The 15,524-nt window shown below is 39.4% G+C and overlaps 1 protein-coding gene across 6 annotated transcripts in view; it reads left to right on the top strand.

Moving 5' to 3' along the window:
* Positions 1 to 15,524, top strand: part of EBF2 (EBF transcription factor 2) — a 212,215-nt gene that overhangs the window by 148,737 nt on the left and 47,954 nt on the right. For all 6 annotated transcript variants that reach the window (XM_003412466.4, XM_003412467.4, XM_064272664.1 and 3 more), the window contains one exon: positions 13,903 to 14,020. In XM_003412466.4, the coding sequence (XP_003412514.1) occupies positions 13,903 to 14,020 (118 nt within the window). The remainder of the gene's footprint in view (positions 1 to 13,902; positions 14,021 to 15,524) is intronic.

A 15,524-nucleotide genomic window follows, 5' to 3' on the forward strand; every position in this document is an offset into this window, starting at 1 on the left:
CAATAGACCGTGGGTGTGCGACCTGGGTAGTCACTTAGTTTAATGTTTTGCTGTCATCTTTGTAGAATTCTTAATTATTATTATTTTTTATTTTATTTTTGTGGTTGAGAATATACACGGCAGGACATACACCAGTTCAACAATTTCTGCATGTACAAGTCAGTGACGTTGATTACATTCTTTGAGTTGTAGAACCATCCTCACCCTTCTTTTCTGAATTGTTCCTCCTTCATTAACATACACTCGTGGCCCCCTAAGGTTTCTGTGTAATCTTTCCAGTTGTTCTCGTCAATTTGATTCCATATAGGTAGTTCTTAAAAGAACATAATGCTCAAGGCAGACATTTTTTTCTTAATTATTTTTGAACAAGGGGACCCATATTTTCATTTTGCACTGAGTCCCACAAATTATGTAGCCGTTCTGGCCTGTCATTCAGAGATCTTCTACAGCTTTGCCACAGTCACGTAGCTGGCTGGGATCAATGCCATTAAAGAGTTAATAGGGGAGAAGGGAACACAGGAGAGTGGGACACAGAAGGCCAGTGAGTGCTATTTTGAAAAAGATCCCTGCTATTTTTTGCCACATCGTGGTTATCAGACAATCTTGCTATGACTGGGAAATTTTTTATTACAGTATTTAAGTTAAACCACTCCTCTCCATCATGCTGACCCTTCCTCCTGCCTATTCCGAACATTTCATATAAATGGAATTATGCAACATGTGGCCTTTTGTGGCTTCTTTTACGTAATATAATGTTTTCAAAGTTCATCCATGTTGTAGCATGGATCAGTATTTCTTTTCTTTTTGTGGTTGAATAATATTCCACTATATGGATATACCGTATTTTGTTTATCCATTCATCCATTGATGGACATTTGGGCTGTTTCTACTTTTTGGCTATTGTGAATAATGCTGCTATGAACATTCATGTACAAGTATTTGTGTGAACATATGTTTTCAATTCTTTTGGGTATATACCTAGGCGTGGGATTGCTGGGTCATGTGGTAATTCTATCTTTAACTTTTTGAGAAACTGCCAAACTCTTTTCCACAGCAGCTGCACTAATTTACATTCCAACCGGCAACGTATGAGGGTTCCAATTTCTCTGCATCCTCACCAACACTTTTTATTTTCCAGTTTTTAAATTAATAGTCTTCCTAGTGGATGTGAAGTGGTATTGCATTGTGGTTTTGATTTGCATTCCCCTAACGGCATAACGGCATCGACTCCACGGTACCGGGTTTGGTTTTTTTAACGACTGATGATATTGAGCATCTTTTCAAGTGCTTACTGGCTATTTGTATCTTACCTGGAGAAATGTCTATTCAAATCCTTTGTCCATTTTTACTTGGCTTATTTGTCTTTTTATTGTTGAGTTGTAAGAGTTCTTTATATATTTGGGATAGTAAACTCTTATCGGCTGTATGATTTTCAAATATTTTCTCACATTCTGTCAGTTGTCATTTTGCTTTATTGATAATGTCCTTTGATGCATACAGTAACTGGCCATTTTCACGCTGTAATTAAGATTCTATTAAGAATTTAACTTTCAGCAAAAGCTCTTTTAAATGGAGAACACTATATGGAGAAAGGCTTGACTATGTGGTATAGCAGGCAAGTGAGAAACTTGGGCCAAGTTAAAAACATGAAACAAGAACAGTGGTGGTGGTGGGGATCTGAAGGAATGATAATTTCTGGGAATTCGTGAAATATATACCTCATTTAGAATGACAAAGATAATCGTAGCAGTTGGACTCACCAAGCATGCAAAGTGAGGTAGAAAACTGAGGCAATTGTTGGGATAATTTAAACAATCTTTCTAAATACCTACATGCAGTTTGATCTCAGTTATCTGAATATTTCAGGTAAAACATTTAAAGCTTTTATTTGGCTTAAATCTTATAGAAAATTACTTCAATTCTCCACTTTTGTTATATGATCAAACATTGATTTAATCTCAATAAATCTTTTGTGAGGATTTTATCTGAACAGACTATAAATACACACTGTTTTAAGCCAGCACAAATCCAACTGAACTTGCCCTCCTCTTTCTTCCCTCCTCCTTCCTCTATCCCCAAATACTGGTAGAACCTGGATTCTTTTTTCAGAAATGATTGACTGAGAATGAAATCGTTATAAAATTTATTTTCCAACCTGAACCAAACCTCTCTTCCATTCAGATCAAGTCCTAAGTACCATAAAAAAAACAGGACATATAAAAGATTTATCTAAACACAGTGGGTTTTAACCCTTTTTTAGCCCAAATCCCTGGTAAAAGCCAGGTTCTGTCAAAAAAAAAAGTACATTTAGACAAAGTTTTGCTTAAAATTTCAGAGTTCCCAGGCCTCTTGAAACAACTCTTAGGGACCCAAGGACGCTAGATTAAGAACCCTTGATCTAAAGAAATTGAATTCACCTAACACCAAATAGTCATCCTCTGTGTAATTTAGCCCACATGATGGGGATCTGCCCCTTTAGGACTCTTCCTGGTTATCTTTCCACTCTCTTGGTGTCAAATGCCATTTGTTCCCAGATGCCTCCTTGATCCATACCCTCAGCCTCCATCCGTCTCTGGAGCTACAGATGTATATCTCTCCTTCCCTACTGGGTATCTCCCCTTGGATGACTAAGGGGATGACTAGCGAGCACTGTTCGAAACAGAACGCAAGGCTTACTCCCTGATCCTTTCCTGGAAACCCACCTCTCATCTTTTATTGTTAAAGTGTCACTTCTTCCTCCTAAGAATTTGTTGAATTCATCTCTCTCCTGAAAAACTACGATAGGCCTCTGCACCTCTGGCTGTCCTTGTCTAACTCAGCATCAGCACTGCATGCCAGAGTTGTCTTAAAAAACACAAATCTAATCATGCCACTCCCCTGCTTAAAACCTGTCAAGAATATCTACTATCCATAGGAAAAAAAAAAGCCCAGACTTTTAGCATGACTGATAACCCAAACTCAAACCAAACCTACTAAGGCCAAGTTGATTTCAACTCACAGCGACCTCATAAGGTTTCCAAGGCTGTAAATCTCTATGGAAGCAGACTGCCACGTCTTTCTCCTGCAGAGCCGCTAGCAGTTGACCTTTCAGTTAGATGAGTGATAAGACTTACTCAATATCTTCAGCTTGGGCAACTCTTCTGCCATGCCCATCTCCTGATGTCTACATACGTTCACTGCTCACCAGGCACACCTCATGGTTTCTATTATATCTTGGAAACTTTCCACACTTTGTCTCTCTGCCTGAGAACCCTTCACCTCCTCCAACTTGTGACTACTACTCATGCTTCAAGACAACCTGTGTGCCACCACCTTTGTCAGGCAGTTTCTGACTCTTCCAGGCAGGGCTATATGTGCCAACATAGCGTTCTATACAAACCTCTACTGTGGCATTGATTGGATGGTGTTGCAATTATTGTTTGTTTCTATAGTAGACTGTGAGCTGCTTGAGGGTAATTGGTATGATTTTTCCATTTCTCATAACATCTAGCACAATGCCAGGTACTATGCAGAGCTCAATCAATTGTTATTAAATAAATTCTTAAGAGAGAAGAAGGAAGGCAGGAAGAAAGGAAGGAGGAAGTAAAGGAGGAAGGAAGGATGAAAAAGAAGGAAAGAAGGAAGGACAAAGGATTTCCAGGGCCCCCAAGGTATCTCAATTCATGGACCATGCATATAGAAAATCACTTCTGCCCTCCTTGTAAACAATCTGGGTGAAACACCCAGACTAACAGCTCACTGAAGGGAAGGAAAAAGAAGGTTCTGTCTAGCTTAAGCTGACAGGCTTGCTAAGAGGCAGTGACCACCATTCTTTATTTCTCCGCATTGTGAGTAGAAAGCAGGAAGCTGTAAAACCAACAAGAAAATCAAGCCAGGAAAAAGAGGCAGGCACAGTATCATTTTCCACATTTAAATTCTAAAACCAGTAGAAGTTGATAACAATCAGGGCATATTGCTGTCAATCACACTCATATATATACTTATTGTTACCATTAACACTCATAAAAATGCTCACCTATAGGTCTACCCCGAATCCTAGTGGAAACACAGGCGCAGTCTTTCATTTATTAATTCACCCAACCAATATTATTGACCAAATGCTATGTTCCAGACACTATCCTAGGCACTGGAGATATGTCAGTGACCAAAAGAGACAAAAGTCCCTGCCCTTAAGGAGCTTACATTCTAATGGAGAGATATAGAAAATAAAATAAGTGATTTATGTAACTCCGATCAGCTTCTGGGGACTTTAAGGGTGTTGTCCAGAAGCAGAAGGGCCCTACATGGTACAAATTGTCTTTGTGGTGACTGATGTAACTCCGGGATATGGTCAAGTATGAATGATACTCAAGTATGTATAATATGGCAAGGGTGGATGATATTCCGAATAGTTTTCAAAGTTTTCCACAGCATTGTCTATAATAAAACAAAAAACCAAACCCAGTGCCATCGAGTCAATTCCGACTCATAGCGACCCTACAGGCCAGAGTAGAACTGCCTCATAGAGTTTCCAAGCAGCACCTGGTGAATTTGAACCGTCGATCCTTCCATCAGCAGCCGTAGCACTTAACCACTACGCCACCAGGGTTTCCATCATCTATAATAGGACTCTAATATCAGCAGATTATTTACTTGAGTTTGGGAAGCTCAGAAGACTGGGTGGCATTTTCTTCCCCTACCTCAAATGGATCCTTTTAAAAGGAAGTGATCACTGTAGAGAGCTGGAGTGTTTTCCACCATATGCGTAGTATGTTTGTATATTAGGTAATTCTGGAGTTGGTAGCAGTTGGCTTGACACATCTCCAACCCCAAATCATTTTTAATGAACTCCAACATTCAAATTTGAAGCTTCTTTGTAATTACTAGGAAGATTCTGCCATTTGCTGAAATTTTCTGAGTGAACTCTTAAATGTTTCAAATTCACCCTCTAAATTACTCCCCTTTTTACATTAAACCTCAGTTCCACCATAATAATAATTTTTAATTTATGTAATTATGCTCAGAAGAAAACTGAGGTACACATACAGGCTTTGGCATCTTTTGACTCAAGAGGTAAGTTGTCAGTATGTTTGGAAGAGCACACACAGTTCTAGTAGAAGAAAAATCATTTCAGGGGCCAAGTTGGGAAAGACCTTGTTGTTGAGTTGATTCTAATTTGCTTATAGTGGTCTGCACACAAGCCCAGATGGGCCCAATAGAACGGAGTGTCGAAGGAGATTTGAAGGGAATGAGGGAAAGGGTTGGCGCTTTGTGAGGACGCACCTGGGAGGCGTGTCAGACCTCTGAGAAAGTGAGAAGAAGTGCACAGTGCTGAGGAAGGAGGATACAAAGATCTGCTTGATCGGAATGAAGAAAGGAAGGAAGGCCGCATGAGGATTGACATCAACAGGGTAGTTTGGTAATGTGAGAGGCCTAGTGCCTGGTGGCCTAGTGCCTGTTACTGCAACATGCTGGATGCAACACAAGAATGATGGGGAAATGAATGTATATGACAAAGACACCTAGTCCACACAGCTGGGCGATGGCCATTAGTCTGTTTTACCAAACGATGTAAGAGCAAAGGGCAGGGCTACTCACATCTTGGAACAGAGCCAAGATCTGTCCAACCCCTTATGATATTTTTTAAATCCCAGCTCCTATATAAAACTTTTTAATGGCACCGCCATCTATTTTTCTTAAATAAAAAATGTTGAATGTTTCTCTCACACCAGTTTAAGAGGAAAACGAGAGTTTAAATTAACTCCAAATGGTAAAAATTTAATACAGCTCCAGCTGCCTGCAGGTTTCTTCAGTTCAAATCATTCGGTTCAAGAGCTACTCCAGCTGCTTTGTGATCTCATCTACCATTTGAAATTTGCTGCGCTACTGAGCAGCAGTTTAAAGCACATAATGAAAATCACTTGACTTATGGCCTCTCTGATCAACAGGTGAGTCCATTATCTGGTGGTAAAACAAGCCAGATACTTAAAGTTAAGAAATAATAATTATCTATTTGGAGTCAGGGAAAAAAAAAAAAAAAACTTCTGAGGGTCTGAGGTTCTTTGATGCAGTCTGATGCTTTAAGCTTAGGGAAGGTTTTCTGTGGGCTATTTCAAGCTTTTCTACGTTTGATAGTGTAACCTGCTGCTGCCCCCACACCTGACTTTCAGTGCCTCAAATAGGGACAGAAAACATAGTGAAAAGAATTTTGGCCAACTTATGTAGGAAATGTGTTTTCAGTTCTTTGTGGGAGAAAAAGGAGAGAAGTGCGAAAGGTAGTTACCTGAATAACTTTGGGGAAAGGATATGCCAGACTTCAGTTAGGTGGAAACAAAGCCTAAGTACTAAAATATTTTAGGGGATTCCAATTTTGACATGAAAACCTACCCCTGAGCACATTCTTGAACAATCAGATGCAGAACTTCCTGGAAAGCAAAGCTTTCTTAGCTCTGCAATGGGAGTGTATAGGTTCCTTCATGCTTATGGGTCCTGACTTGTTCCTGAGTTTTGATGGACCACAGGTCATTCCTGGTGACAGAGCTTGGTGGAAAAGAAGGACCAAGCCAAACCAAGAACTGCCTCAAATGTACGTGGCTTCTCTGTGGCTCTCAAAACTTCAGCTAATAAAATACTGTCCCTTGGCTATAACCATCCCGCTTGGCATACATTTTAGCTGGGAAGAGCAATGGGTTCAATGGGAACAAAATGAGGTTGGATGGAAGTAGCAAGTGTCCATGGCCTTTGAGATGAACTAAAATTGTGTTGTGAAGTACATGAATGCTTTTCAGGCTCTCTGATGATATGAAAAGCTGGTTAAACAAATTGCCACTTGATTTCTGTACATATTCAAAATTTTTTTTAAAGAAAGCTCTAAAATGTGTCTATATTAGGTCAAATTTGCCAAAATATGCCAGCAGAGGTGTCTTTGGCATTCTACTACACTTATGCCAACTAGAATTTTTTTTTAAGTGCCAAAATAATTATTTCAATAACCTCCGGTTATATAACTAAATTTTTTCAGTTGTTCAACGTCTGTTTCAAATTCCAATTCTTTGATGAAAATGTCTGTTACTACTTTTTTCTTTTTTTTTTACTTTCATTTAGGGCTTATTCTTCTCACCTGCTGACTCCTAAAATATACAGTGTCCACACAATTTAGTCAGTAATTATATATTATTAAATCGCAATATTTTCTGATTATGTCTAGTGTTTGTTATGCCTCATCAGCTACACGGTAAGCTCCTTGAGGTAGTGATGGTGTTTTCTATAACACTCCACTGCATATGGCATAATGCCTGGGACTCTTAATAAATACCTGTTGACTGATAGAAACTTAGTGCTCTCTGCTTACTGCAGAAGATATCTTCTCAGGAATTATGCCATTAATGCCACAGTTCCACCCTGTGTTGGTATGGTCAAACCCAGAATGCCCTACATCTGTCTCAATGCCATTCAACTTTGTGCTCTCCTGTTTGGTACTTGATACTTAACTGAGCAGAAATCTAGCCTAGGGAATGTGAAACAACAGCTATTGCTACGAATTCTGGAATTCTTTTAAAAAAAGAAGGTAAAATCCATGCTTGTGTGGTAGGTGTTTAAAGGTAATTTTGGAGACTCTGGAGTCCACTAACGAAGAATCTGAGCATTAAATCTAGTTTGAAAATAAGATGTGTGCCAAGAATAAAGTGATAGGGGGAAACAATTCGCAGTAACCAGTTTTGTTTGTCGTTAGCCTGAGTTGAGTTAATGGAAGCGTAGACAAAATTGTTTCATCAGACTTACCTCATTGATTGTAAGAATTAGCCAGTATATAAAAACACCAGCATACTATTTCTTCTCACGATGTGGACTCCAAACTTGGTTGGCAACCATAACCAGAAGTCTGCTTGATTTTCCCTATCCTTTTAATGGTTTCTGTGTCCCTTTCCTCCTTCCACAGGTGGAAAATAAAATCCCACATTACAGTTATGCTTTGGGAAAGCTGAAATAACATATATAGCAACTGAACAGTTATAAGGGAAAAGCAAATCATGAATTTAATTCCATTTCCAGATGTAAAATGTCATAAAGAATTTTTTTCCATACTTGGCAAAATAACAGGAATTTTCAAGATCATTTTCATTTAGTTTAGTGTATGCGTGTTCATAAGTAGGCATCAGGGTCTTCAACACTGAGTGTGTTATAAATGCTACGTGTTGTAGCTTTACTGAGATTAAACTACGAAAGGCCCCACATTCAGCTATGAGGTCCATGACCCTCATTGAAATGGAGGGGAACTGTGTCTGACTAATAGTAGATTTTGGTGTGTTTTCAAAGCCAGAACTCTGATCCATATGGGGAGGTTTCTAACCAATGTAATTATTCTCCAGTGAATACAGACCCTGGAATTGTCGTCTGCTTCAATTTTTTTTTTTTTTTCAAAGAGCAGATCGTTTAGTCATTCCACACATTTTTCATTTTGACTTCTCTTTTTCTTTTAGCCTCCTTGTGTGAGACTTAGGGTCTTTGTAGGAACACCTGAGTATGAGTTGAGAAAGGCTAGCTATGAGTAAGGTTCAAGTTGACCATTTCTCTGACTTATATAACTCAACTAAATCATACAGTTTGAGTTTGGAGTAGAGTCAATATTACAAACAGTTGGCAAAAACAAAAGTGTGATGTTCCAAAAAGCCAAGGGCACTTTAGAATGAGACATAAAGGTAACCCAAGGGTGGGAATAAGTCAGTTTGGTAAAAGTCCCTGTGTCACATGATACCATTCTTATACCAAAGAAACAGTTCCTCTGTTGAAAATTAGCCGTACAGGCAGATTAACGGATGTGTCCACCTAGAGAATAACTCCCACAGTGGTCTTTTATGGGCAGGAAAGAGCTCTTTACAACTCAGCTCCTGCTCTGTATAAATTATTAGAGTAAGGGATGTGGGAGAACTTTTTGGTAAAGAGAAGAAAAATATAATTTGAGAAAGCTAATCGGTTATCTTGAGGACTTTTAACAGATTGCTAACATATTTGCAGATTTTGTTCTTAAAACTTTCTTGCATTTTTCAAAGGGCGTTACAAACTTTTTGTTCATGTACAATCAACTAAAACTGCTGTATGATTAGGTGGTTCAAAATTGAACCTTCCACTGTCATTCCCCATTTGGACTATCTTTACTGATTTGGCCTTACCCAAAATTAAAGGTCACATCAAAGCAAAATAAGGAATGGCAAAAAGTGAAAATCACTTTCACTTAAAAAATACAAGCAATTTCAATTGATCCCTACTTCTCTTTCTTGGAACATTGGCTTAGAGGTACCACATCATAAATAATATTTGTCTGAACGTAATTGGTGGCTGTTTTTGTGTTGAATTGAAATGTATCATTTGAGGAGAGCTATATGGGATCACCTATATGGCTTGGTTTTTAGATCTTCAGGCTTCTCTATTGGAGATTTGAGTGGAAATATAGGTGCATCAACTATGAGAAATAAATGAAAGTTGTCACCAGTGTCAGCAGCAAAAACTGGGTGTCCATCCCACACAAATTATGGACATCCGTATTCCTCATTGGCACCATTTAGGGCTGTGCCAGAAGAATGGCAGTGCCAAGAGAGTCTGACAACTTTAGGAAGGCATGGGTATCAGGGTTAAGTGTCATTTATGAGTCAGTAGAAGTTCTTTTGTATAGTATACTCTAGATTTTTTTCTATAATATGGCAATTTTTGGTTTCAGGTACCTCTAAATGGCACCTTTTATCAACACTAAATTTCCTAGTTTAAAAAAAAAATTAGTTTATGATCTTAGGAAAACAAGTGGTATTGATGGTTATATGATCAGAAGATCATTGGCAAAGATGCATACAAATAGTTAACAAGGTAATGGTAAGAAATGTTGACCTTGATTTGTTTAGCTAAGATGTAAAGATTTTTGAAGGTCAAAGGTGTCCTTGTGTAGTGTTTTGGAGTCTAACTGTGTCTGACCCTCTAACATTAAGCTGCTGTGGCCTGCAGTTTTGAAGAGTGAAGCAAACCAGGGGGAAAGAGAGAAGGGGGAGAGAACAGGAAATGGAATGAGGTGTTTCAGGAAGTTGTCAGGAGTTGACTGATTGATTCCAGATGGAAAGGGTCAGCCTTCGTGACCCAGGAAATACTCACTAGGGGAAAGAAGTTGGCTTGTGGAAGGGGAAGGCCTGGGAGTGAGACGATGTTGGAATGCACATTCCACTTCCTTTAGTCTTAAAACATTCAGAAATTTTAAGTTCTCTGAATAGAATAATATCAGTGTTGTCATCATTCATCAGAAAACAGTGAAAGAAGTTAAATTTGAAGTTTTGAATGTTCCAAATGTATCTTCACTTCCATAATGTAGCTCATTCTCCCACAAGTAGAGCAAATATATGTAAGAGTCAGTGTGTAAGTGTATATCTCAGTATATAAGAACAACCACCAAATATATCTAATTTCATATTGTGGAACTTGTGAATTAAACCATTTATATTTTGCAAATTCATTTGAATTGGTAGGCTATTCTAGGTACCTCATAGTTTAAGATATTTGAAATGTTAAAAACTGGGACTTGTCGTGTGTGTGTGCGTGTGTGCGTGTGTGCGCGTGTGTATACACACATACATTTGGACATAATTTAAAATCTTGTAATAAATTTTGCAGACACTGAAATAATTCAGGTTAATTCCCTTGCTGTCATGAGAGGCTGGCGCTAGCCAGCAAAAGATTAAAATTTATTTCCATTGTTAATAGAAAATAATGAAGTGCATCTGAACCATCAGGGTATGTCATTCGGGAAATGTTCACTTTGGAACTAAGTCTCACTCCACCCAAATGGACAATGATGAAATCAACTGGCTTGTGAAAGCCCCATATTTTGTGACAGGAATGCATGAGGAACATTAATGTACAGTATGACAAGAACCTTGTGGAATGAATTAAAGTGGTCTCAAAGAGAACACTCTTTACATCCACATAATCCTCAGACAGGGCAAGGGCTCTCCTCTGTGTGCCTAGTTCAGCTAGTTCACAATTAAAGTCTGAAGCACCCTCTCGTTTTTTCTCCCGAGATGACAGCCATGTCTTCAAAAATCCGTTCACACACACCATTTGTAAGAGTGGTCTGTACTCCTCTTTCTTCTGCCCCTTCTCCTATTACATTCCTATATGTAAGCATGTACAGAGGGGGATATTTTCGACCTGCACATTCATCTCAACCCTGTGACCACGAGGGCCAGCCTCTCCCCTTTGGCTAGGATGCAATTTTGTGCTGTGTTGAGATCCCTCTGATAAGAGCTTGTGTCTTGGTGAGCTTGTGCGGAGTGATGGATGTCTCTTGTCTTATGGTTACCACATATGATAACAACTTTTTGGAAGGACTTTTCCCAGCCACTAACCTGTTAATATGTACACAGTGAAAACAGACCCAGAGCTAGACAGGCTGCATCTCTGAATTATGAGCAATTATATGGATAATGGCTTTCTTAGTGATAACCTGGGTTTCTTTAAGTTCATTCTTATGGCGTAGAGAACCACCCTGCTGTATCTGTAGCGCATTCACCGTGAGGAGCTGAAGTGTGGAAGAGACCGGGAACAATCTCCAGGGTCTGTCATGATACCCAGCGTATAATAGGTGTTCAGTAGATATCTGTTGAGTTTAATGATTGAGACCCACTTAAGTCCATGCAGAATTTCACATACACTACCATCATGTCCATTGTACCTTGGGCATGTGGACAGATGAAACATTTTGCAGATTTATATGTGTTAGGGGTTTTCCCAAACCCATTAAGTTAAAAAAATAAATAAATAAAAGATGCCTTCTTAAAATTTCATTAAGGTGAAACAAATCAGAAGAATGTATCTGGGGCTGGGGATTGGCTGGGAAGACACAGGATAACTTTCTGGGAGATGGACACGCGCTATGTTGTAATAGTGGTATGGGCTACACAGGTGTATCCTTTTGTCAAAATTGTACAGCTAAGACTTGTACATTTCAACCTATGTAACTTTTACCTAAAGAAATACCCTTCGTGATTAGCTTCACCATCATTGAGTAGAGGGTTCACAGGAGGTGGTGGTGCAGATGAAATGAGAATGGCAATATTTTGACAATCGTTGAAGCTAGATGATGGGTAACCGAGGTTTCATTATGCTACTTTGTTTGAAAATGTTCTTAATAAAAAGTTTTAAAATTGCCATCTAATGAATCTTTTTTCATATTAGGAGGCAAGGCTGAGCCAAAGTTTTTTTCTTCATTTAATAAGTAAGGAAGAGTAGCAGAGGAATAACAAGTAGAATTTCAGTGAACTTAATTTGAGGATAGGCAGGAAAAGCCAGTTTTAAACATTACTCTTCATCATGTACTTACTCAATCCCTTTCTCCAAAAGGTCTGCACATATTCATGAATATGCATCTAAAACATTGCTGTCAAGTAAATTCCACTCCCAGTGACCCTATAGGACAAAGTAGAACTGCCCTATAGTGTTTCCAAGGCTGTAATCTTTACGGAAGCAGACTGCCACATCTTTCTCCCATGGAGCAGCTGGTTGGTTCAAATCACTGACCTTTCCATTAGCAGCTGAGCACTTAAGCACTATGCCACTAGGGCTCCTTGAATATGCACATAACAGGTTCATTTCTCAAAAATAAATTGCAGAGCATAACTGGCTTGAGTTGAGAATAGACGTATCTCTAAGGTGGCTCATCTTCCTGGATCAAGGAAGTCTGTGGCACTACTCAAGTCACTGTTCCTGCTATACCTTCCCTGGCTGCTCTGGACTTTGCAGATTTCTACCACTTTGAACTTCTCACATACCCCCGATCTGTAGCACACATGATAGAACTCAATTACATACCATATTGTGTACCCCATTAAGTGTTAGCCATGTTTTTCCAGGTTGAAAATAGCCCTTTGAGGGTAGGGGTCATGTTTTGTAACTTTTGGTATCTAGCCCCCAGAGTCCCCTTTTATAGAACCTAACCCAGAACTTAGAATATGGGAAAGGCTCAATGAGTAATGTCACCCACCTTATTGACTGGTTAAACAAGGCAAGGATGAGGCAAGTAGGATGACAACTCATCTGAATTCAGCACCCATCAGGCTCTCCTCTAAATATATCATCTCATTTTATCCTCACAAAAGCCCTGTGAGATAGGTATTGTTGTCTATGTTTTACAGATAAGAAGACTTATCTTTGGAAAGGTTAAGTAATTTGTCCAAGGTTACAAGTTAAGAAGTAGCATGCTTGGGATTTGAACCCAGGTCTATTTATCAACAAATCCAAGCTCTTCCACTACTCCACACCCATATCTCCCCTTTCCTCAGGTAGATGCTAAATGTCCTACATTTTCAACAGTGAGTTCTGGCAGAATTCTTACCAACAGTCTGGGCATCTCTTCTACTGCTCTCCAATGGGCAGGGGCACCACAGACAAGTGACCTGCCAGCATCTCAAAGCCCAGCCTTGGGTTAGGACATATCAGTAGGGCAAGAACTGATTCCTGAGCTTAGAAAAGTGATCTTCTGGCTAGAGTTTAGATCTTAGCTTCCTAATCATACACAATTGGCGCCTAGTGGTGACAACAGTTTGAGGATCTCTAGGAATGATTTTTCAGGTCCTCTGATAGAGAACAAGGTGTTTGACGCCAACGGGCAGATGGCCAGCATCTGCACTTCATGACACGGGCATAGTATTTCAGCACAATACATGACAACACATGGTGAAGGGCAGCCTCTTTTTCCAAAAAGTTCTGCCATAATTATAGGAGGAGAGCAACCTGTTGAGATGCCGAGAACATGACCCTATCCCAAGTTCTGTTCCTTATTGCATTCACCATATGGGAGTCTGGCAAAAAAGAATTCTGGCGCATTTACCTACTGCTTTATGTGAAACTAACCCCACTGCCCCACTCCCCTTTTCTTTAAATACGCAGGTTGTGTTGTCAACAACCGTGAATGTGGATGGACACGTGTTGGCAGTTTCTGACAACATGTTTGTTCATAACAACTCTAAGCATGGACGGAGAGCAAGAAGACTTGACCCTTCAGAAGGTATGGCTGTCTGAGTTGAGAATAGTAGACAAATGAAGGTCTCTGCAAACTTCCGTGTCTGAATTTCAAATTTATGTCTATGAATAGGAGTGGAAAAAGTGCGCAAAATCACGTGGGTTTAAAAATGAAGTTGTAAGTGCTGACTCCAGCCTGCACTGTTGTAACCCCCACACCTCAGCCAGCCCATACCAAGGTCCCCATGCTTCCTGTCTCTTCCATTCAGTTCTATGTTTTTCTTTTTGCAAGATGGGCATTTCAGGCAAATGTAAGCCTGTGACACCTTAGTTAAACAGGAACATTACAGTGCCGGGTTTCTGGGTTGCAGTGCCAGACGTGTATGAATAAGTGTCAGATGTGCCCTTAAACAAATTGTGAGCAAAACAAAACAATGTGCAGAATGAAACTGACACGAATTGATTTTTGTTTGCTTGGACAAGAAGAAATCGTGGTCTGCTCTGGGTAGTTTTCCACGTGCATTTTAAAGTAATTAGAAATACCGGTAACTGTTAAACTTCAAGCTGTCCAAAAAATTAAAATATATCAGTTAAGACAACTGACAAAACTAAGTGAATTTCATCTTAGTTCTTCCCCTTGCTTCCACAATCCCTGACTCACTGGTATATGAAGACATTATAATATAGAATTAGTGGCCAAACTAGGAGACTGTTTTAGTGTGATATTTTGCTGTGTACTACCCACCAGCCCCCATCACAACCCAGCTTTTAAAACGTGTCTTGTATCATTTTAAATAAGAATTAATGAACTGAAAGAAAATGATTGAATCAGTAAAGAATTTGGAGTGGTGTTAATTCTCCCACAGTGGGCACTGAAAGGGGAGAAGAAAATCCCAGGGTTCAGGACTAGGAACCCATCCAGTTTTCCTTTGACTGATTGGATGTGATTGACTGGCTGTTCAAAGGAGGCTCATGTTTTTGGAGTCCTGCCAAAGTTCTCCTCCACCTTTGACCCTGTCAACTTTGGAAATGGAGTGATGGATTGACTTTAGTTATGGCCTGAAAACCATATTGGGTTCCTGTTGGGATGTAAAGTCTAGAGGCCTTGAACATATGGAAGAAGGGGAGAAAATCCTTCCTACAAAGTTAGTAAAGTGATTAGAAATTGTCTCTTGATAGAGCTGAAAAAAAAAAATCTTAAACTGTGATAGATTTTGCTTTCTCCTTCTCCCTCTAGCACATTAACAAGCCTTGTAAACCATAGCATCTTGAAGTCTGGGGCAGAGGAGGTGGGGAGAGAAAAGGGATTTACACATTTCCAGTGTGATCAACTTACAAAAATATGGGAAAAACAACAGAGTTTTAAAAACAGTCTTTGCACAATTAGCTAAGTGTTTCACTTTTTCATACATAATGGTCAACTCATTAGGCTTTAATGGCCTGGTGAAAACCAACAACCAATTAGGGAAGGTTGGCAAGTCAACAAAGCACAGCTTGAACTCTTTGGAATGACAAACAGCTTTCAAGAGCAGCCCATCCCAGAAACTCCA

The sequence above is a fragment of the Loxodonta africana genome, chromosome 19, assembly GCF_030014295.1.
Source record: "Loxodonta africana isolate mLoxAfr1 chromosome 19, mLoxAfr1.hap2, whole genome shotgun sequence".
NCBI lineage: Eukaryota > Metazoa > Chordata > Mammalia > Proboscidea > Elephantidae > Loxodonta > Loxodonta africana.